The 24,392-nt window shown below is 46.6% G+C and overlaps 1 protein-coding gene across 2 annotated transcripts in view; it reads left to right on the top strand.

Moving 5' to 3' along the window:
• ETV6 (ETS variant transcription factor 6) overlaps positions 1 to 16,086 on the top strand; it is a 260,671-nt gene extending 244,585 nt beyond the window's left edge. For both annotated transcript variants that reach the window (XM_040488909.1, XM_040488908.1), the window contains exons 6-8: positions 5,647 to 5,789; positions 8,064 to 8,164; positions 12,032 to 16,086. In XM_040488909.1, the coding sequence (XP_040344843.1) occupies positions 5,647 to 5,789; positions 8,064 to 8,164; positions 12,032 to 12,137 (350 nt within the window). In that variant the 3' untranslated portion in view covers positions 12,138 to 16,086. The remainder of the gene's footprint in view (positions 1 to 5,646; positions 5,790 to 8,063; positions 8,165 to 12,031) is intronic.
• Positions 16,087 to 24,392: the final 8,306 nt, after the last annotated feature.

Below are 24,392 nucleotides of genomic sequence, written 5' to 3'. Positions count from 1 at the left end.
CATTGCTCGGGGGGGTATCCCAAGTGTCTCCACCTTCTCACACTGGCTGAGTCCCTGCAGTTTATTTTCACTGCACTACCGAGAAATCAAAGAGCCCTGAAAGAGAAGGAAGTTTCAGGACAACGTTTTTACAAGATAAAACGGCCACAGCACAGTGGATGGGCGGAAAATCGTAGAAGGAGCTTGGGGAGACTGGAAATTCCAGTTTGCTTAAGGACACACATTTCTGTAATACAACGTGACTGCCCGACTGCCGGGAGGTAGGGATGCAGTTTCCCGGGCTGCCCCCACCTGAGCAAAGCAGGGGCTGGGGTTTTAAGCTCAGCTCTGCCAGTGCAGCCCAGCCTCACTCCACGCCTTATGCAACCAGAGGTGAAAAGGGCCAACCTCGTTTGCAGCTGTGGTCCCCATGCCCCCTTGGAGCCAGGAAGCACAGATCTCTATCCCTCACCCTCACTTCTCCCCCACCCAGCTTGCCACCGTGCACATATGGTTTCTGTTTTCCTAAGCCGTGGCAGAACGCAAGCAGTTGCCCATTGTAAACACACCTCTGCGTATCAGCACAGGGTTGGCTGAGCTGGATTTATCTGCTTCTAGGTAATGGCTGATCTAGAATTGGGGGGGGGGGGGGGGGGGGGGGGGGTGGGAAGCAAAAACAAAAACAAAAAAAACTCAGACAGACAAACAAACAAACAAAAAACCCTGAGCTGTGCATGTTGTAAAGCTCGTGTTCCTATAAGCAGAGTTTCTCAAGCTTGGGACTCGTGGTAATTGGGTCAAATGATTCTTTGTTGGGGAATGGGGGAGAGCTGACTTGTGCATTATAAGATAGTTAGCAGAATCCCTGGCCAGTAGCGTCCTTCACCCCAGTTATGACAACCAAAATTATCTCCAAACATTGCCAAATACCTTCCCTACAAGGCAAGATTGCCCCTGGTTTAGAACCACTGCTCTCAAGCAGAGGAGTAACTTTCTAATTTGTACGTTACTTAGCGGTTTTGTTGCTGAACCTGAAATAAATCCATTAATTTTTTGCAATAAACTTAAGTAAAACAGGGACACTCACCGTCTGGTGAGTTGGTGATTATACCCACGGAACTCCAGTTTACAGACCTTCATTTAAAATTCCATTTGGGCAGTTAGAACAACATAAAATTACTTTCTCAGAAGCTTTCCCAAAATTTTAATTAACCACCATCATTAAACATTCCCTTTGTCGATAACTTGACTTGCCCACTCAGATTTTGAAACATCAGCTTTGTCTAGCATGATTTTTTTCATTAGAAACTATGTTGGTTATGTGTGAATCGCCCATCTTTTTACAGTCTCTGCTCTGCGAGCGTGTACAATGAGTCTCTGGTAAGAGACAGACGTGGGAGTGGAAATATTTCTCCTTAACCACAGGAAGGGAATTTTTACAATGCCTTTTAGCTGTGGGTACCCAGGGCACCTCACCCAGCAGGAAGGAGAGAGAATGCTCTCTGCAACCAAAAAATGGCATGTCACTTGAACTAAACCCTTTTATAAACTTCCTTTCATGGAAGAGACAATCCAAATAATGGACATGTGTTTAAAATACCCATGTGCCTTCATATAAAGGCCCTTTAGTTTAAGAGAAATGCACTTAGAATTAATGAATACTTTGTAATATAAAATTTTTTCACATGCATGTTCGAGGGTTATATTATAGGATAATCTTTTATTTATAGAGTTTGGTGAATTTTATTATAGCGTTTGGTGAATTTATTAAGCATTTTCATTGATGATCAAAGAACATTGTATCTGTGCAGATGTGGATTTCGACAGAACTGAAAAATTGCAGGTAGGCTATGGTAATAACCTCCAGAGGATCTAGGGAACTAAAAAGGTTCTGCCTTTTATTTAATTGAAATCTTAAAAACAAACTAACTCACATGGCTGAACTTTAATTGTTTAAAAAAAAAAAGAAGAAGAAGAAGAAGAAGAAAGGGAAAAAAATCTCTTGTATGATCAGGCATTTATTTTTATCATCTGGAATAATTTTTAACTAAAGAAACCAAACAATCAATAGAGTTATAAAAGCCACTTAATACTCTGAGTTTGAAACAATTGCTTTATGCCACAAAATTCCTGTTGCTACCTCTGTTAGTGACTGAATAATTCAATATGTCTTGAATGTCAACATATTTTTATTACTCAGCTAATGTTGGCTTTGCTGGGTTAAATGTCATTTAAAGTGATCAGCTGGCAGCTTGTTTGGGGTTATTTTCACATTTATGAAAGGGAAAAGTTTGCAAGAATCCAATGTTCTTGAAACATATAGGTGAAGTCTGTTCTCCAATGAGCCCTGCCCTTCATTTACCAACCAAGGAGCAGATAGCATTCCAGATCTTTTTAAAAAAAAATTTTTTTTTGAGAGAGAACACATCTTCAGGGGGCAGAGGGGGGGAGAGAGAGAGAGAGAGAGAGAGAGAGAGAGAGAGAGGAGAACCCCAGTAGTCTACATACTCAGCACAGAGTCCAACGCAGGGCTTGATCCCACGACCCAAGCCGAAATCAAGAGTCAGAGGCTCAAACCAAATGAGCCACCCAGGCGCACCCCTCTAAGATCTTTTTTAAGAAAAGGTTTACATAAAGATCCAAGTTTGAAGCCCCTGCATGGTTGAAGCCCCTGCATGGACCTCAGTGCTGGTTAAGCCCTTGCTTGGAGAAATGGTCTGGTTCACACTGCACTGTTTTGTGATAAGTAGAAGGTACCACAACAGTAAAACAGAAACCACAGACACAATGAAAGTGAAAGTCTTTGTGCGGAGGGGATGGAAGGACCATCCGCTTTATACTTTAGCTCCAGTTGGCCGAGAGGTGAGAGGACTAGCAATATATTGTTCACCTTCATATGGGCACAGTTTCTTTATATCAAACCGTTGAAGACAATCCAATAGTTCATTACTATTCAATGTTAGTAAAATGGACACTTGAGAGAATTGAGTCCCGATCCAGGTGACACCAAGCCCCTGCAGTGAAGATGATTTCTCCCATGTGGAGGAGCGATATAGGAGTTAGACACAGACCCCCTTTGTTGTTCCTTCTAATTTACTGGCATTCTATGCGATAATATTTGGTTTTGTCAGAGGTTTTCCAACTGGGAGAGGCTGGGGGGAAATGTAAATGCATCTGCCATTGTATGATGGGACAAACACTGAATCCACAGCTCAGTCCTTGGTTTTCCATTTGTAGTAACAGTGTTCCAGGGCAAGGAGATGGCAAGGAGGGTTAGGGCCCATTGCCTTCCCCACTGCTTTGCCTAGAAATAGAGTCGTCCTGTTACAAGAGCCTTAAAAATGAGCTAGGGGGCGCCTGGGTGGCTCAGTCAGTTAAGAGTCCGGCTCTTGGTTTCTGCTCAGGTCATGATTAGTTCTAGTCCCGCATCGGACGCTGTGCTGACAGTGCGTAGTCTGCTTAGGATTCTCTCTCTCCCTCTCTCTGTGCCCCTTCTCTGCTCACGCTGTCTCTCTCAAAATAAATAAAAACTTTTTTAAAAAATGAGCTAGAGTCTTCTCAGTCTTCTCAGTGTGACCCTGACTTCTCCAGGTACTTTATGGTGCTTGGATTGGGTCCCGCACTCTCTACCTCTGGCTGGCAGGCGGGTAATAGAAGTGGCTGGCCGTTTCTGTCCCCAGAATGGGGTTCAAACTCGCAGAGCACCTGGTGTCTTCAACGAAGAGCACCGTTTGTCCTTTTCTAAAACCCAGTAACTTGCACATTCCATTAATGTTTAGACACAGATAATGGAGGGGGGGGGGAGGCTACAGTAAAGAGATTTATGGTCATTTCAAGTTTAATGTCAGTTTCCTGCAAGATTAAGCTTCTTAGAAAATGCCACATTTTATGCCAGTTCCTTGCTTGGGCTGTTCAGAGAAAAGGCTGGATTTCATAAAGCTTACGCTAAACAGAGCTAAACCTTGTTCTGGAAAGGCCTAAAATTTTACAGATATCTACCTGTTAACTGGCTTCTCTGAGAATAGAAAACCCATCAGGAAGAATGGTGGGGAACGGGCTTCAGAGTGGTGCAGAGCCTGGAATCCTGTGTGTGTGTGCATCACTCACGAGCTGTGCCCTTGGAGTAAATTACCAAACCCTCTAAGCCCCAGCTTCCTTGTCCATAAAATAGGAATAGCAACAGCACCTGCCTCAGAAGGTGTCCTCAAGGTCAAGTGCAGCCCAGTGCCTGCTAGTAGGCTACCCGATACGTAGCATTGTTGCTATTTTCATTACTTTCCCTTCACTTGCAATATCACTAATGCAGTGATCCTGTAAAGTATGTATGATTCCCATTTCATATATGAGGAAGCAGAATCTCGGGGAGATTTCGGAAACCTGCCCAGGGTGACCTGACTCAATTCCCCTTGTGAATATACTCCTGAGAAGGGTGTGTTTCATTCTCTGGGAGGTGCATGTGTTGGCTCTAAAATACTCCACGTCCCAATTGGACACTCCCTGCCCAGGTGTGCTGGGCCTCACCCAACATAAGGAAGTCAGCACACTGTAGTGCAGGAGCCCAGGAATTCATATCCCGGCCCCCTCAGGCCTCAGAGGGTTGGGAAAGACGCACAACGCGTGCTGAGCACATACACAGCGTTCGGTAATCGATCATTCACGACCAGCCATTCTGGCTCCAGCCTACCAAAGCTCCCCAGAGTCAACAGTGAAACCCCTGAAAACTGGAGTCTCTTACTCTCATCTGGAGACCATTCCAAAAGTACACATAGATAGGACGTGTCTCCATCCACCCAACAAGGGGGCCTAGAGGGCAAACCACAGACCATGACGGCCCAAATCCAGAAAGCACTAGAACAAGGGAAATTATGCGGTATGTGTCTTCTCGTTTTAATATGCCAGCCCTCAGCCAGGAGCCAAAGCCTAGCACGATACCTGGCCTGTATGAACTCACTTAGTAAATATTTGTAGCCTGGCCAAGTGACAGAACGTCAGTCCTACAGATGGGAAAAGTGACTTTTTGCCCTGGGTTCCTTTCTACGCTGATTTTGTGACAATAAACTGGTTTTCGAGAACTCCGGGGGATGCTGTAGTAAGAATATCTCTCTTCTTTTTGAAAACCACGCGAGCTCACAGTTTCTTTTTCTGCAGCGTTTCACGCATCACACTTGTTTTTCTGCCATTTTTTAGCCTACCCCAATCTTCTCATCTGTATCCATTCAGCCTCCAACACCAGAACAATCCTGCAGCATCACCAGGAACACCATACTGCTTGCTTAAACACTGGGGCTCTCTTTCCGCCCTTAGTCCCCACCAGCCTGTTTTTACCCCTCTTTTGGCTTGCTCTGTGTCTTTCGTGTGAGCTCTGCTCAAGTTCAAGTCATCGGTCATGACCTTGAACAGGCTGCTTCCTCTTCCAGGCCACTGCATCCCCATCTGTGGAGGGGAGGCCGTTGGCCGGGATGGTCTCTGAGGCCTCCACGGGTCAAAGGTTGCCTTTCTCCAGCACCATCTGCCAGATCTCTCTGGGCCCTGGTCTCCTCACTGTGAAATAAGAAAGACCATCAATCCACACTAGGCAGGAGCGGCTACTGGATTACTTTCTGGCTGTTATTCTTAGGGCCTCAACAAGAAACATAATCAATGTTTTCTTGCCCTTTTCCTCTGTAGACTGTAGACTGCTTTGGGATTACGTCTATCAGTTGCTTTCCGACAGCCGGTACGAAAACTTCATCCGATGGGAAGACAAAGAATCCAAAATATTCCGGATAGTGGATCCCAATGGACTGGCTCGACTGTGGGGAAACCATAAGGTAAAAGGGCACCAGATATTTGCTGTGCGAAGTAATGCCAAAATAAAGCCTTCATTTCCAGGTTGGAGGATAATTGTCTGTCTTCTGCCCCCCGAGTGTGCCCATCATTAGTTTATTCCTCACTGCGCAATTAGTTGCAAAGGGAAGGACATAAGTAAAGATGCCACTTTCCATGTGTTACTTATGCCGGGTGTCAGTTAACTTCACACCCCCCGGTCTGGTAGGGCTGCGTTGGAAGTGGCCCTCCATCCCATCCCCTCCACCTGGTGCTGCCACCCGTGTGTCGCTAGGAGCTGAGGAACAGGGGCTCTGTGACTCACAAGGGAGCTGGGGAGGTATCGCTTCTGTTCCGCTCAGTGAGAAACACCCACGTCCGCAAAGGCCCCCTTCGACATGGAAATGCTCACGTTCTGACTGTGACATCCCCTTGAAAAGCAAACAGGCAAGAACTGTCCGCCCCACAATTTTCCACCCTGGGAAAAGGGAGTAGAATTTAAAAGATCCAATCTTTTAAAGTTAGGAAAACTATTGAAGTGCATAGAGGTAAAAAGTGGGTGAAACACCACCCTAAACATGCATGATGGATGCCTGGATAAAGAAACACTGCCGTATACATACAGAGGAAGATTACTCAGCCTTAAGGGAGGTTAGAAATCCTGTCACAGCCTACGGCATTGGAGGAATCTTGACGACATTCTGCTAAGTGAACTAAGCCAGTCCCAGAAAGACAAATCCTGCCTGTTGCCACTCACACGAAGTATCTACAACAGGCAAATTTGCTGAACCAAAGAGTGGAGTGGTGTGGCCCGGGGTTGGGGAGAGAGGGGCAGGAGAAAGTACTGATCAATGGGCATAAAATAAAATAAAATAAAATAAAATAAGGTAAGAAAAGAATAGAGCAAAGAGTCTCTCCCCTCAAAAAATATTTAAATAAGTAAATCTGTATTCCTACTAAAAAAATAAAAACAAGTAACCAAGATCCAGGCCTGACCACAGCCAGGTAGATGTGGGCAAAGCAGGCAAAGCACCTTGATGGCACAGCCCCAGATGAGCTGAGTGAGCAGGGACAGAGTGGGGCCCAGCCGAGCTCGGGGGGCTGGGGGGCAGGGGAGGTGGGGGGCTGCAGCCTTAGAGGGTGGAAGCCTGTGCTCTGGTTCCAGTGAGGAAGACCTAATTGCAGGCCATGACCAAATACGGCAAGGCCCCACTGACAGACTCTTCAGTGCGTGAGTCACAGAGAAAAATCCCTCTGCAAGCTCCCGATGGTGCCCGGAGCCCCAGGGCTCGCAACCACTGTATTCTTCCTTCCACAACAGGAATTCCAACAAACAAAAAAATCTCTTCCTTAAAATGACAAACCAGAAACACAAGTTGGAGAAAGGTCGCTGCAATGAAAGAAAGAAGGGAGGGAGGGAGGGAGGGAGGAAGAAAGAGAAAGAAAGAAAGAAAGAAAGAGAAGGAAGAAGAAAGAAAGAAAGAAAGAAAGAAAGAAGAAGAAGGGAGGGAGGGAGGGAGAGAAGAAAGAAAGAAAAGGAAAGAAGGAAGAAAGAAAAGGAAAGGAAGAGAAAGAAAGAAAAAAAGAAAGAAAAAAAAGGAAAGAAGGAAGAAAGAAAAGGAAGGAAGGAAGAAAGGAAAGAAAGAGAAAGAAAGAAAGAGAAAGAAAAGAGGGAGGGAGGGAGAGAAGAAAGAAAGAAAGAAAGAAAGAGGAAAGAAAGAAAGAGAAAAAGGAAGGGAGGGAGAGAAGAAAAAGAAAAAAGTAAAGGAAAGAAGGAAAAAAGGAAAGAAGGAAGAAAGAAAAGGAAGGAAGGAAGGAAGGAAGAAAAGGAAGGAAGAGAAAGAAAGAAAGAAAGAAAGAAAGAAAGAAAGAAAGAGAAAGAGAAAAATTCTCTGTGGGTCGGAAGGTGAAGGATGACCCACAGATAGGGGAACCTGCAGGAAATTCATGGAGCACAGCAGAGCATAGTCTTGGAAGGTAGTGAGGGAGGTTGCTGTGGGATATACTTTATTAGCCACAGCACCAAGACTTCTGACGAAAGGGGATTTCACCTTTGACGCGAAAAAATTCGTCAAATTTTGGCGCCCGTGTCTAAAGGCCAAGGGGGTGGGAATTGGTGGGCCTGGGGGGCAGCTGGGGGGCAGGTAGCTCCCCGGAGCTGGTAGGGCCACGCGAGCAGCCAAAGAGCTTTTATTTTAATAGCTCCCCAGCACCTTCTCGGAGGTTTATGTCACTGTGTCTTTGTGCTTTTTTTCTCTCTTCCTCCTTTGAACAAACAGAACAGAACAAACATGACCTATGAGAAAATGTCCAGAGCCCTGCGCCACTACTACAAACTAAACATTATCAGGAAGGAGCCAGGACAAAGGCTTTTGTTCAGGTAGCGCTTCCTTTTTCTCCTTTCCTTCTTTTGGGAGGATATTGTTTTCCTTAAATAAGAGGGAGGAGGGAGGCTGTTAAGATCTCTACCTGCCTGTCTGACACGGAAAGTCATCGCTGCTACAAATTGCATACCAGATGCTGGGTTGTTCGAATTTCAGGAAAAGAAGTCGGTTTTTTGTTTTTTGTTTTTTGTTTTTAACTTATGTCTGTCCTGTCACAAAGCCCAAACTAAGTAAGCACAGTGCGACTCAACTTGAAAATAATGCAGTGATCAAATCGTATTATCTGGATTTAACATCCAGGGTAGTTAAGAGGACCGGCCAAAGTAACACCATCAATGGCAAAGTGAGGTATTAGGTCTAGACTTCCAGGTTCCCGACGCTTGTGAGCAGGTTTCTGAACCAGCGTTTGTCAAACTTCAGGTCATGACCCGTTAGCGAATCATGAAATAGATTTAATGAGTCAGTCTAAACTTTTTTTTTTTTAATGGAATAGAACAAAACTGAACAGGGTGGGATAGAGTCGAAAATATCAGACTGTGTCACATGAAGTAAGAGTGGCTAATGATTCAGGAAAGCTTTGTTTCATGTGTGCGTGTGTACGTGCTGAGTCATGATGTCAAAATATACATATATTTTTAATTTTTTTTAACGTTTATTCGTATTTTGAGAGACAGAGCGTGAGTAGGGGAGGGGCAGAGAGGTAGAGGGAGACAGAATCTGAAGCAGGCTCCAGGCTCTGAGCTGTCAGCACAGAGCCCGACACGGGGCTCAAACGCACAGACCGTGAGATCATGACCTGAGCTGAAGTTGGATGCTTAACCGACTCAGCCAACCAGGCGCCCCAAAATATATTTTTTTATGGTGCATGATAATCCGAAAAGTCCGGAAGCTGCTGCAATAGACACTCCTCTTTCCAGACTTCCTCACAGCTAACGAGTTCCAACCATTTAACCTACCACATAGATTGTGATTCCAAGCACTCTGCCAGAGAAGAGAAAGAATTAGGAGAAGAGGAAGAAAGGAATGTCAAGGACCAGTCAGGAGAGGTAGAAGGGATGGTCACTGACACTGATGGTAATGGACGTGGGGCGACCAAGGGAAGGCTGGATGAAGGTGGGATCGACGGACATGACGTCAGGTTATGGGTTTGGCAGATGGGACAGAAAAGAGTTTCGATGGGGCTAGAGAGATGGATTTGGAATTGTCTGTACACAGGTAGCAAGTGACACTCTGCATGAGTAGATCCATTCGCTGGGATAGATTAGAGAGAGCAGAGAACTCAAGCTTTATTTAGCATTAGGAGTAATGGTAACTTGGGAAGGGTAGAAACAATTGGCGTCTTCAAAAACAACAGAAAAGCTTAGTCAAGAGATGGGAACAGAATGGGAAGGAGTTAAAAAAAAGAACCCTCGCTTCCCTGGCTCTGCTGATGGCTTCTCATCATCCTTGACCCTAAACGTAGTCCTCGGCTCCTGTTCTTTCTGGATGAAATGATTCCATTACACAGCTTCAGTTAGACTGCGTGGTTAGACTCACCAGCCTTTGTTCTGTATCCAGCTCTAGGATCCCCCGAAGTCCCCCTGAAATCTGAATTTCCAAGAGCTTCTTATAGTACATGGCCACTTAAATACCTTCTCCACATACTAGAAATATCCCCTGCCCCCCATCCAGGATTCCTGTTACTCATCAGTGATGTCAACGTCGTTTTAAGCAACCAACTTTGATGCTGGAGTTACTGTTGACTCTTCCTATATCCAGGTCAGTCATTATGCAGGATTGTCCCTGGCTCTTCCATTCCACACTGTTTCTACTCCATTCTATGTTGCTAGGGCTAGAAGCCTGGAAACCACATTTCCCAAGATTTCTTACCAGCAAATTCCAGGTTGGAGTCTACCAATGACAAGCACTTTCATGAGAATTTAGAAGACATAAGAAAGGCAAAAGCATTCTTGTTGCTTCCTTGTCTAGACTTTATGATTCACACCTAGATTAATTCAATAATCCTTTCTACCTCTGGTCCACTCCCCTGCCTTCCAAATTCATCACACACACTGCCAGCTACCTACCCTATGACACTAATATGATCCCCTGTGCCAGAAATATATATCCCTCTAACTTTTGCTTTTTTAATATATATGCCCTCTAGGTCTAGCTCAAGTGTCCCACCCATCATGATGCTCAAACACACACAGATGTCTTCTTCCATCATCTCTTGGATCCCTTGGCCCTAAACCACATCATGATTTGCATTTTCAATAGCTATACATATGAAGTCCTTCTCCCCACAACTAGGTCATAAGATCCTAGAAGGGAGAGGATTATATTTTATATAATTCTATTTTATACCTTACGGAGGCTTTCAGTAAATGTTTCTTGACAAGCCTGATTTGGAATATCAGAAGCTTATTACAGAAGATTAGTCAAGAGAAGAAAGAGGTAGGGTAGGGGGCCGAATATAGCGTATCTGTGGATTTGGCCTCGGGAGATTGTCAGTGACTTCAGATTTTGGGGAGAAGTGTTAGGGGATGAAAGGAGAAGACAGAGTGCAGACTCAACAAATCGTACTACTTGGGGAGTTGAGCAATAAAGGGCAGAAAAGAGAAGCAGAAGTAGTTGGAAGGTTCATAGGCTTCCAATAGTGATTTTTGACAACATGAAAGGACAGGATCGTGCTATTAGTGAGAAGAGTTGGTCATTTTTGAGGAAATGAGGGATGGAAGCCAGACTTGCCACAAAATGAAGGCTTCTTGGTGTGTAAAACCCTGTGTGTAATCAAGTGAAGTGTTAAATTGTGGGTAGTCTTTACAAGGGTTATAGGCACTGAGGGAAGGAGGATTGCAGCGTGGACTGGTGCTGTTGCATGGCTCTATGATGCAGGGGCAGGGCGCAAAGAATAAGCAGGGCTCAGAGAGTGCCAGATGAGGTTTGGAGGGAAGGCCATGATGTGTATAAGAAAAAAGACTGGCCAGACTAGAATAAAGGCTTCATGCTCGTCAACGGTGGGTGACAAGAGTTTCCTGGGTAGAGATGACAGAGAACCCAGGTGGGCAAGCTGAAGAGTGTGTCCTTGGCTTTACCTGTTCAGTGGTCATCACAGGCTTTCGAATGTGGAGTGACATGTGTTAGGACCGTTCATCTGGTGCAGGGCAGAGTGGGAAGGGAAGGGTGTGCAGGCGCCGAGGGGGCTGTGGAAGCGGCACTCCGGGGAGGGCAGAACCTTTGCAACCAGGCCACCTTCCTGCACTGTGGAAATCGTGGCCCTGACAGGTCACTGATAGGATTTCCAATAAGAAGGTAAGCCTTGCTGTCTGCACCCAGCTGCAGAGGAAGACAGGCTAAGGGGGATTCATTGCTAGCATTTTGGCTGGATCAGTGATAACATTGAAAATGATTCTCTTTGCCTTTCTAACTGCTAAGAGCACCACTAAGTTGTCCTTTTATGAAAATTTTCCATTTGGCATTTAGTTGGATCCTTTTGAGGTAAATTCAAGTGTTGCATACCATTCCCTGGGCCCACAGTCTGGGATAGAAATGGATATACAGCTCTCGTAGGTCATTGGAAAATCTCTCTAACAGCAGATCAGTGAGCTGTACCAGGGTTCCCTCGTATGGTCGTACAGGAATGCACGACACAGCTCACAGCCACCCTAGACGTTTTTATAGTTATTTTGCCATTTTTTCCAGCACTCAGAGGAAGGGGCACCTCCTTCCAGTTTGTGCTAAGTCAGCATTACTGGCTGAGTTCAAATAGCTGTCCAGCTATTTGAGATGATGGGGCCTTTGCTTTTAGTTTAAGAGTTCAAGGTGAAGGCAACTGGAGGAAAATGTAATCTTCTGTGCTCGTCCATTTCCTCTCACCAAAGGTTTATGAAAACCCCGGATGAAATCATGAGTGGCCGAACGGACCGTCTGGAGCACCTGGAGTCCCAGGAGCTGGATGAACAAATATACCAAGAAGATGAATGCTGAGGGAACCAACCCACCACCTCAGCGGGCCAGCAGCCGGGGGGGGGCCCCCTGCCCGCGAGGGGCCTGGAGGCGAGCCGAGCAGGCGGGCTGAGACTAGAACAGGAAGAGACCCAGGAGTGGGAGTGACGCCTGTCTCGCGTAGCGGGAGGGCCCCCAGAGCACCTTAGACAAACCACCCAGCAAAGGCGGGGCTGGAAATCTGGCCAAGGGCACGAGCCTGGGACTCGCGGTTCCCGTTTTCCTCCTCATTTGGAACCTCTCCATCTGTAATTCCTCACCCTCACCCGTCCACCTGTTGTTAGTTTCATGGTGTTTTCGTTTTTTGTTTTTTTTTGTTTAAGACCACGCAGTTTGACTTTTCATCATTCATATAGGGGAAGACATCCGAGGTTGTTTTCCTATGGAAATATATATCTATCATATATACCTATTTTTTTTGCAAATCTCACAAAGTGCGGCAAACCCAGCTGGTCAGGAAAGAGAAAACACACGCAAAGGGTTTCAGGTTCCTCTTTATCCTGCCACGTGGATCAGGTTTGTTCCTGTTGCTCTTGGGTCTTGGCTGGGGAAAAAAAAAAAAAAAAAAAAGATGCTTTTAAAAAGGATAAAGTGAAAAGGAGAGCGCTCTTTTTCTCCCTCTCGCTCTTTCCTCCCCTGCCTCTCCCTCCCTGCCTGCTGTTGAGTTTCAGATACCTTTTAGCAGAGTCCAGCCTCCAGGACAATCTTGGGAGTTGGTGACGCTCCAACGGAATCAGCGGTCTGGGTGCTTTACAGCGGCACTGCGCAAAAAATAAAATAAATAATAATAATAATCCAACCCACATCCGGACATCTGGCTGCCTATCAGAGGGAGGCCCCAAACGTCACAGGTGCTGTGGTCCTCCAGAGAGATAAGCGTCAGTCCAGCTGGCTGCCCCCGGCCGTGGCTGTGAGCACCCCAGGACTTGGTGGTGCCGCAGGACAGAAGATCAGGATGGAAGGCCGTGTGTATTATTCGGAAGGCCCCAGCCTCTTGGGATTAACTTGCAGGTCCTGCAAGGTTCCCAAAGGCCACCTTGTGGTCAGTTTCATGCCCTCACCTAACTTTTTAAAAATTCCTGGGCTTTTTAAAAGTTTCCTGGCCCCCACGGGACACAGGGCATTGGAGAGGGGAGGACCCTGGAGTACACAGTCTCGCTTGCTACTGATGTTTGCCCAGCCTGGGCAGACAGGAAACTCGTCAGATCTATGACCTTTTTCTCTTCTCCTTTCATCGCTGTGCGTCACCCATTCGTGGCTCTTTCTCGCCTCGAAATAAGGTCCACAGTGTCTTGTAAAATGAGGGACGTGCCACCCCTTAGTACTTTTGATGATAACACATATTTTTAGAAAGCTCTTTGAGATTTTTTTTTTCCTTTTCTAGCCATCTGAACTCTTTTAATACAGGTTCAGAATCCATTCTTAGAAGGACGGCCGTTTTTTAATCCAAAAGATTAGACCCGCCTTACACAGCACCCCCTCCTCGTTTCTCTAGTTTTCTCTCCTTGGTTGGGTGAGCATCTCGCAGCTCCCCAGGGTACATGTGCACGTCATCAGCGGCACTTCTAGATGCTGCTGCCAGATCCCTGTCTTCTCAAGCCACTTCTGAGCAAATCAGGGAGGTGGGGGTTGGAGGAACGCAGGCAGGAAGAGTTCTCCCCCAGCCTTATTGACAAGGACACCAGCCTGGGGAGAGGGAAGGACACATTGACTGCAGGTCAAGGACACTGGAATCAAGGAGCCCTTCGAGGTCCTTCAGTTGTGCTCTGTTCCTGCCCCTTATCAGACCGCAGAGAGAGACATAGAGGTGGCCAGCCTCCTCCACTGTCACATGATCCACCAACTCTACCTTCCAGAAGGCCGGGCTTGCAGTGAGGTCAGGGACCTGCTGATGAAGGAAGGGTTTGGTCTCGGGCCACTTGAATGGTGATGAAAGTCAGCTGGACCCCAGCACACTCCAGATGTCTTTCAAGAGCATTCAGCAGCATGCACTGATTCGTTGTCCAGCCTCTAAGATGACTGATGTTGGATTGCAACTTGAGAGATTAAGCCAAAAACCTGGTGTATTGGGAAGACCATTGAGTCGAAGGGCTGGAGAGAAAAGGTGGATTTTTACTGAGGCCCTTTGTGTGGCTATGAAAGCAGAGACCAGGGCATGATGTTGCTCTTTCCTAAGATGAGAACATCTCATTCTGTTCACTTTACCCACACGTAAGGACTCCAGCTCTTTCTGTTCAAAGAATATTACAGCTGAATTATGGAGGGAAATTCCCTTTTGCCCCAAGGATCTCTGTATTTAAAGCAATACCCTGTAAGAATAGGTAAGACTTAGGATGGTGACACCTTCACCTGCTTGAAGAATAGAAAGCACTAATTCCAACGTGCTCCTTATTTCCTACCCCAGTATTACCAGTAAGAACTTTCTGTTGATTCCCTTACTGGCAAAAGTCGTCCTCATTTATTTTCTGAGCTAACACCCGGGCAGTGCCGACACCAGGGATGCGGTGTTTACACGCCGCAGACCCCAAAGATCTCCAGTTCCATTCAGCAAACTTGGATGAAGCACCTTCTAGACACTGGGAGGGATTCAAAGAGGAAATCAGGCGCAACCCCTGCCCTCCAAGAGCTTAGGCTCTACCTGTAGGGTCTACCAGTATGAAATTCCTTACTTCAACACTAAGTACGAGGGGCGATGAACATGTCACCTGGGACCAAATTAAAAGCACGTCCGTGATCTGAATAGCTGGCCTTTCCCTACCACTGCCATGTGAGTCCTGGGCTTGCAAGATCAGAAATTGGGAAAGGAGAATGTGGACGAGCACTGCAGAGCGGGGAGAGCTCCCTTCAGCGGTGTCTGAGACGGTCGCTCTCACTTGTATCTCTAGCTAGAAATTCTCTAGCATTTTCTCTTCCCTGCACCCTGGGTTAGCGAGGTTGCCTCCTCTTGATCAGAAGAAAGCAGTGGCAATTAGCGGGACTAGCTATGTGGCTCTTAACATGATCTCTTTTTGTCCCAAGGCAACTTAGTCTTGCCTAAGACAGCATCACCAGTGTCCTGAATCCTTTTTTTTTGGGGGGGGGGGGCAGGGAGCTGCCCACAGAATAAGAGGAATAACACACTGATGAATTTTCTCCTTTCGATGGTGTATTTGGCCCCCTCCGACCCAGGGTCTTTTTACCCTGATACCTTGTCCAAATGGGAACGTAGCTTTAGCTGAAACTTCGATGGCTCTGACAGGATTCGCCGAAATGACTAAGTACCCACCGTCTCCCCCTTTCACTGCCTAGGCTCCAACTCGGAATACGTTTTTGAAACATTCACTCCCTTCTGCAGAAGGGAGACCCGAGTATCCAGGAGGTTAGTATGACTTGCCCGAGGAGCAGACAGCATGCCAGGGACAGAAGGAGGATTGAGATCCCGCCTGGCCAGATCCCCCATTTGACCCATTCCCACCCAGGAGCCTGAAGATGAGAGATTTGGGAAAACACACGAAGAACAAAGGGCAGGTTGTTTTTGCTTTTGTGTTTTTCCCCTAGCATTCGGTGCTAGTCGGTTTTCACCCGCTCGGCCTGCTCCCGTTCTGAGCAGAAATCTGGAAGGAAGGCAGTGAGACAAGGAAGCCATGGCGGGAGGGGGGGTGGGGGTGGCAATAATCCCTGCCTGTCTAAAAACCGCGGAAGACTAACCTGATCCTCTTTTGGCCCCATCTGCATCAACACTAAACAACTACAAACTCCCTGAATCTTTCACACATGCCAAGTGAACATTCTTGAAGATTTCTCTTTGTGACTGCAAACCAGGATGAATCTAGAATTTCTTTTTCTTTTTTTTTTTTTTTTGTTTAATTTCTAATCTCTTGTTGTTTATGAGGTGTGGGGTGTATAAGGGACTGAATCAAATGAATGTAACAAAAAAAAAAGAAAAAAAAAAAACAAAAAACAAATGCCTTTTCTCAGGGCCAGTGAGTTGCAAATAATTTTTAAAGAAAAGCCTATAATTGCATCATCTCAATAAATTTTTTATAAAAAAAAAAAAAAAAGGACCAAGTCTCTGTTTTTAATAATATGGAATAGAGTCAATGCAGGCAAGGTACGCCAATGAGCTAAATCCTGTCTCCACTCAATTACAGCGTAAAGCACTGTCATGGTTTTTCACTGGCAGGCAGCCTCTGTCCCCGAGCAGTCTGCAGGCACTTTGGACAAGCGGCACCAGAAAGGTCAGCGCAAACCGTTCAGATCTGAGCATCTGCCGCAGGTGGAGAAATCTGCCGGAAGGAACCCCGACGGGAGATGCTTGGGTCCCGTGCTGTGCCAAACATTTACCAGCTCCCTGCCGACTGAGGGGATTCCGGGGTCCTCCAACAATAGAACTGCTCCTTCGTTCTACTGAAATCATGGGTGTGAGCCTGTCGGTGAGGACGGCACAAGTACAGGGTAGGGCCCAGGACTACACAGGGGACCACAGTGACCTGGGAGGTCATCGCACAACTCAGAGCCCCGCCCCCACCCCCGTGCTCAGAATGTCTCAGTGACACTGGCCAGTCTTGCCACTTGCCAGTGAGTAGGCACTTGTTATTTCAATATCAAACATCCTGCAGTCAACCAGAACTATCTGTCTGCCATCAGAGGTGGGTGGAAACTAAAAGAAAGGAAAATGAAGCAAATGAAATTGCTTGTTAGCAACTCAGATGAAGGTTTGGGAAGTAGAAGTTTGAAAGCAATCAGATTATTTCTGTATTTACGTTGCCCCCGGGGTACTCTGTCTTCCCTGACCATGGATTGGTGATATTTGGCCCTATATTCCATATCATCAGAGCACAGTATCCACTCATGAGTGTCTATAGATTTCCTGAGGTGCTAATAATACATCTGGGCGCTGCTATTTTTATAACTCAGCATTAGCATCACCTGGGGATTGCTAGAAATGCAAATTATCAGTTCCTGTCCCCTAAACTGAAGCAAAAACTTTGGCGGGAGAGGGGAGGGCTTAGCAATTTTTTTTTAACAAGCTTTCCAGATGATTCTGATGCCCGCTAAAGTCTGGGAGCCACTGCTAGCATCGGTTTGTTCATTTTGGTATAAAGAAGTGTGTGGCCATCTGAATAGTAAGTACACGGAATCGATAACAAGGAATTTGCATTCACAGTATTCACACACACTGATGCTATATTTTTCCTAATACTAAATATACTGTGGAACGAGGCTCAATGGACAAAGAACCACATTTCAAGTCCTCTTCTCCCTCCCTCCAAATCTTTGAAGCAGTCTGTTTGCCATAAAGATGAGCTATTTTAAAGGGTAGCTCTAATGGCTGACCTGCCCTTGCAGATTAGAGCACAACTATTTACTCACTTATGTCCACTTATCTGCCCAACCAGCCTAACCTAAAAAGAAAAGTAAAAGGATCATTCTCATCTACTCCCTGACCTTGGCCGTCTGGCCCTGGAGTTATGAAGCAGAACCCAGATGACCACATAGCCAGGGTATTGGCAGGGGACTCCAGAAGCACTGGATTAGATCAGTGCTTCCCAAACCTGAGAAGTGTTCATGAATCACCAGGGATCTTGGTAAAAAGCAGATCCTGCCAGTAATATCAACATCTTGGGAATTCGGGCAGAAGATCGGCTTGTTCTCCCTCTGAGTGAGGCTTGAAATTTGGCACTACTTTCGCCAAGCCCCCCACCCACTTTGAGTAGCAAGATGCCAGTTCTTCTCTCCCTTTCAGCCCCAAGACTCTGAGCCTAATGCGGAATCTCTTTGGTGCATTCCTTGGCCAGTTCCTTCCTAGGAAAGTCCCCAGGGCCAGTCTGCTCTGCAAGAAGTTGGCTTCTTCTCCATGTAGGGCAGCAACAAGAATGCACACCATGATCAAAAGCCTCTTGACCAAATAAAGGGACAGCTATTCAGGTACTGGACTCCAATACAGGTGGCCCTAACTGGATGCCTCACGGTCGCCGTCCTTATGGTAGGGAATGGGAATTCCTGGCATCACTGTCTCTCTTTCAGCTTCTAGAAACACCAAGCATGATCACTGTAAGCAGATAGAAAGCTGATGATGAATTTCTCGTTTCAAAAGACAACAGGATACATGAGCAGATGTTCCATCCAAACTGCCCAAAACGTTGACATGATAAGCCAACGGTCTTGGGGCACTGTCCTCACTGTCACACTTAAAGATTCATTCTTTTTTTAAATTAAGAACTAGTTGGGGCGCCTGGGTGGTGCAGTCGGTTGAGCGTCCAACTTCAGCCAGGTCACGATCTCGCGGTCCGTGAGTTCGAGCCCCGCGTCAGGCTCTGGGCTGATGGCTCAGAGCCTGGAGCCTGTTTCTGATTCTGTGTCTCCCTCTCTCTCTGCCCCTCCCCCGTTCATACTCTGTCTCTCTCTGTCCCAAAAATAAACATTGAAAAAAAATTTTTTTAAATAAATAAATTAATTAATTAATTAAGAACTAGTTGATCTCGGGGAACGTGGGGGGCTCAGTCGGTGAAGCATCCAGCTCTAGATTTTGGCTCAGGTTATGATCTCCCAGCTCATGAATTCGAGCCCTGGATGGGATTCCGCACTGACAGTGAGGAGCCTGCTTGGGATCCTCTATCTCTCCCTCTCTCTCTGCCCCTCCCTTGCTCACACACATGCTCGCTCACTCTCAAAATAAACAAACAAAAAAAATGACTCAGTCTTGGAGCACTTGGGTGGCTCAGTCAGTTGAATGACTGACTCTTGTTTTAGGCTCAGATCATGATCCCAGGGTTGTGGGATCGAGCCCCACATAGGGCTCCGTGCTGAGTGTGGAGCTTGTCTGAGGTTCTGTCTCTCTCTCCTTCTGCTCCTCTCCCCGGCTAGCACTCTCTCCCTCTAAAAAAATAATAATAATAAAATTTAAAAAACAAAAAACCCAGAGTCTTGATCATGAAAGCCCATATCCGACCCCCTGAGTTGACCTTGGCTTCCTCTGATGACTCTGGTAGCACTATGCACTCTCTCCTCGGTGTTACAGCTGCAAGTGCTTCCGTAAAAGCAACTAAATGCCGCCTACAACGGAGGGTTCATGCGCCTCTGTCCCCCACTCAGGCTCTCAGAAGGGAGGGGAGTGTTTCATGCGCCTTTATACGACCAGCCCCTTGCATGGCGCCTGGCATATGTGTATCTGAATCAGTGAATGAGGGTGTGAAGTCAGAAAATCTTTGTGACCTTTGGTTAGACAATGACTTCGTACATATGACGCCAAACACACAACCCATAAAAGAAAAAAACTTTTTTATGTTTATTTTTTGAGAGAGAGAGAGAGAGAGAGAGCGCAAGCAGGGGAGGGGCAGAGAGAGAGGGAGACACAGAATCAGAAGCAGGATCCAGGCTCTGAGCTGTCAGCACAGCAGGGCTCAAACTCATAGACCCCAAGTTCATGACCTGAACCGAAGTTGGACGCTTAACTGACTGAGCCGCCCAGGTGCCCCGGGATGTTTTTCTGACAAATTGAACTTCATCAAAATTAAAATTTGTTCTTCAAAAGATCCCATTAAGGAAATGCAAAGGCAAGCTACAAACTGGGAGAAACAGCAACTTTTTTATGTACAAAATAAGACATCTATGATATGCACGGAACATATTCTCCCATTTCCACTTTATCTATAACCATCTTAAAAGACGGTTATCTTTCCATTCATAACTGGGTAGCGTTAGTCACTCACACATAAAAGACAGAGATATATTACATGTCTGCTGTAAGGAAACCATCTTCAAAATGTGTTTTAAAATTGTTTCTTCTGTCTGTCATGTTGGCAACACACTTTTCACTGTTCTGCAGTTCATATTCCCTTTTTCCCTTTCCTTTGCCGAATGCCTGAAGTAGGCGGCCTTTGGGGAGGTATATTAAATGATTTTTAAACTACATAATAAAATAAATCGCCCATTCCTAGTAAACAGCATTGCACACAGCATCGTCTGGTCTTAGGGTGCAGCCGATCACAACTCTAGGCAAAGCAACATTTTTAGGCGGTGGGCCTCAGGTCGGGGGGAGCCGCCTGCAAGATCCGGGTGTGACCTGCTGTGTGAGGAGCAAGACTGGCATCAGAGATAGGGCGACACTAGCAAGGACATTGGTTTGTCCACCGGAGGAGTCTGTCTGCTTGGGCTTTGGTATCCACCTTTCATTCTGCCAGTCACGTCGGGAGTCCTAGATGGAGAGACCTGAGTTCACTGGTACCAAGGTTCTGATTCATTCCATTCTGATTTTGGTTTTGTACCCCTTGCACAGGCTGGTTGCCCAACCAGCTGGTGTGAGAGCAACAGAGCTGAGTGGTTAAACAGGTGCAAAGTCGGAATGCCAGGTCCCATCCCCACTCCCTTTCTCCAGCTGTGTGACCTCAGGCAACTTACTCACCCTCTCTCTGTCGCAGTTGCCTCAAATGTAAAACTGGGATGATGCTGATAATAGCACTACCTCAGGAGGACGGTTGTGAGGAGTAGATCAGCTTTTACAGAGAAAGGGCTCAGAAATGTGTTTGGCACAGTAAAGTTACCCGCTGATATTTTTTTGTTGTTTATTTATTTTTGAGAGAGAGAGAGAGAGCACAAGCAGGGTATGGGGCAGGGAGAGAAGGACAGAGGATCCGAAGTGGGCTCCATGCTGACAGCAGAGAGCCCGGTGAAGGGTTCAAACTCACGAGCCGTGGGACGGTGACCTGAGCTGACGTCAGATCCTTAAGCGACTGAGCCACCCAGGCACGCCACCTGCTATTACTTTTATGCTTTGCTCTGGATCCCATGAACCAACAACCACTGCTTTACCCAGAGAAGCCCTGCTCTGATCAGCTCTACACATCAGAATTCTCCAAAACGCTACCTTCTGAGAAGTTTCCACTGTTTCTGTCTTATTCTGTTTTTTTTTTTAATTTTTTTTAATGTTTATTTATTTTTGAGAGAGACAGAGACAGAATGTGAGTGGGTTAGGGACACAGAGAGAGGGAGACACAGAATCTGAAACAGGCTCCAGGCTCTGAGCTGTCAGCACAGAGCCCGACGTGGGGCTCGAACTCACGAGCTGTGAGATGATGACCTGAGTTGAAGTCGGACGCTCAACCGACTGAGCCACCCAGGCGCCCCATGTCTTGTTCTGTTTTGGTTCGGACACCAGAGAGCGGGTGCAACCCCATCACTTCACAGATGAGGGGTCAGAGGACCCGCCAGGTGAGGGGCTATCTGAGCCCTCCCACGTCCCACGGCGGTCGGAGCCAGAGCCCCCAGCCCAGCGTCTGCAGGGAGCCAAATTCTCAGCCTCGTGGAGCACCTGAGCACTCTATGGTATTTACTTGTGGCCATGGACTCAACCCAAGGGAAATACTGCCTCGCTTCAGATTTACCGGGAATATTTTCATCTGGTTTTGTTCAGTTCAATTGCTGTAGGAAACGTGTGGATTTCATTCCGTTTAAAATTGGTTTGTGAGTTTCCTTGATTTTGTTTCTCTCCCTCTTGTTAAGGAAGTCGTGGCTCAGCTCCCATGTGCACAAAACAATGTGATTTGGGTTCCGTTTGGAAACTGGGAAATTAGAACAGTACTTTTGAGGAGAGTCCTTGAACCTGAGGGGGCCGCATCACAAAGCCCTAGAAGTCTGGCCGCTCAGGGAAACCGGGAGGTCCCGACCATCCTGCTCACTGCCGGACCTCCTGCTTTTCTGTCAGGAAACGGAAAGGTGCACCTGAGCAGCTCGAGAATCTTCTGTTTCCAGAGATGAATCTTGGCACCCAACGCCGGGGGGGACAGCAGCCATACTGGGTCCTAGGCCCACTTAACACTATCTCAAGCAATTCACTGAAGATTTGGGCCTCAGTTTCTTAAAGAATTTTGTTCCTCAAAGCACCACTGAAGCGATCCAGTAAAGAAAATGTGTAACAATCTTAGTACATACTTGTTAGTTCCCTTTCCCCTTTCACGCCTTGACAAACCCTCCCCACAACTCATACACACTGCCAATGTCTGTAATTCTGATTCCGTAGAATTCCGAGTGGGAAAGTCACCCAATGGCCACTGCTAAAGGATGTTGGCCTTTTGTTTCTAATCCACTGAATTGTCACTTTACCTCCTCAAGACACATATGGCCCTTAGCCAAGACCTTGACCAGAATGGGGTAGATTACCTTGCAACACCACCTGGGAAGTCGGAACAGCCTTCCTCTGCCAGCCTCCCAAAGGAGGAGTCTGCTCCTAGATTAGAGGTCTGGAAGCCATTCCCCTCCCCCAGCTCCTTCCTCCTAGTAAAACCTGCACATGCCATTTGCATCAGCTTAGACCTGCTTAGTGAAATCAGTAGATACATGCAAATTCTCCAAGGAATTCAAAATCTGCTTTGAGCAATTTGCTTTGAAGCCCTTTCCTTTCCTTTCCTTCCTGCCCCTTCCCATCCCTTCCCTTTCGCTTTCCCTTTCCCTCTCCCTTTCCCTTACAAGCTCCCAGTACTGATTCCCCCAAAGAGGAGTTTATTCCCAAACCGAACAAAGACTTTTCTGTTGCAAGAGAAATCTTGGTTTTGGTTTAACCTGCTTAGGTGTAATCAGGGTTCTAGACACCCCGATGAAGTTCCCTTGCTAGTGGATGCCTCATTCTCTCCCTGTGCTCCCAGCACTCGCCACCATGGCTATCTTCAGACATTGCCTCAGTGCCAGGGATGGCATGGCACATGACCACGTGCAAGGGAGAGCTGCCCATGACCCCCCACTGAATTCTTTTCCGTGAAAGGTGTGGACTCAGAGTCAAATTCGACATGGCCGACCCATTCGGCTTGAGACATTTGCCATGAAGAAGCTCCCTGTGCTGGTCTACACTTACCTGCAAAGCCTTCTTCCGTTTCAGACATGTAGTGTGGCTTAACCAGCAGTCCAGTGGGAATTACACCAAAGTGTAATAATTGCACAGTGTCGTGATGTAGCTACTCCTTCAGCCTCCCTCACGTTATAGTTTTGGGTGCCAACCTTCGGATGGGCTCAGACTTGCCAGAGAACATTCCCTACCGGGTGCCCCACAGAGGCTCCCAGGTCTGGGAGGCTGCCCGGGCCACGGTGCGGTTGGAACAGGTCTAGCCCAAGGGCCGTCGGGCCAGTCAACCCCCAATTATTTTGAAACATGCCTGCTTTTTGTTTTCTGAACGTATTTTGAAGAAGATCCAGGCGCCCCAGGTCATGTGTGGCTTCTGAGATGGATCAGTAAGCTTCCTCAGAGAAGTGAAACAGGGTGGTCTGGTGAAAAGAGCACAGGCTTTGGTATCAGACAGAACTGGGGTTGGAACCTAGCTCTACCTCCCACCAGTGATGGGACGTTACAAATAAAATAAAAATAAAATAGGGGCCCCTGGGTGGCTCAGTTGGTTTAGCAGCCAACTCTTGGTTTTGGCTCAAGTCATGATCCCACAGTTCGTGGGTTAGAGCCCCATGTCAGGCTCCGCCCTTACGGCATGGCGCCTGCTTGGGATTCTCTCTCTCTCTCTGCCTCTCCCGTGCTTGCGTGTGCTCTCTCTCACTCTCTCTCTCAAAAATAAATAACCTTGGGGTGCCTGGGTGGCTCAGTTGGTTAAGCATCTGACTTTGGCTCAGGTCATGATCTCGTGGCTTGTGAGTTCGAGCGCACGTCGGGCTCAGTGCTGACAGCTCAGAGTCTGAAGCCCTCTTCAGATTCTGAGTCTTCCTCTCTCTCTGCCCCTCTCCCAGTCACTCTCTGTCTGTCTCTCTCTCTGTCTCAAAAATAATTAAACATTAAAAAAATTTTAATAAAAATAAACTTTAAAAAGTAAAATAAAATAAGTAAAATAAAAGGAAACTCATGTTCTTTGAGTAGCCATTTCCTTCTCTACCATTCTGAAGGGTTTCTTTGAAAAGTAGAGATAATGTATATAAGGTGCCTGGCACATTACAGATGTTCGATAGTTTACATTATTATTCAGTTGGGTGGGTCCTTTCTTCGGAAAGTGAATGCAAGGATGGATAGGGAATCCCCTGTCCAATAATCTTATTTTCTACTTACTAAATCTTACCTAGCTTCTGTCTTCATATTTTGTCCTTTTTCCCCCCTTCATTATTCAAGGGGAAAAAAATTTAAAGAAGGAACTTAGGGGCTGTCTAGATCTGTCCTTTGCCAAGTGAAATGACCTCTGTCCCGATTCGTGATGTATATGGTGAGGCTGAGAAGCATTTTTGAATCCTGCATAAAAATCTTTATTCTTACACAGCACTTACAAGGAGTCCCTG

Source organism: Herpailurus yagouaroundi, unplaced genomic scaffold, assembly GCF_014898765.1.
Source record: "Herpailurus yagouaroundi ecotype Mexico unplaced genomic scaffold, PumYag 166, whole genome shotgun sequence".
Lineage (NCBI taxonomy): Eukaryota > Metazoa > Chordata > Mammalia > Carnivora > Felidae > Herpailurus > Herpailurus yagouaroundi.
The sequence above is the reverse complement of the archived record's forward strand: the minus strand, read 5'-3'. Positions and strand labels throughout refer to the sequence as shown.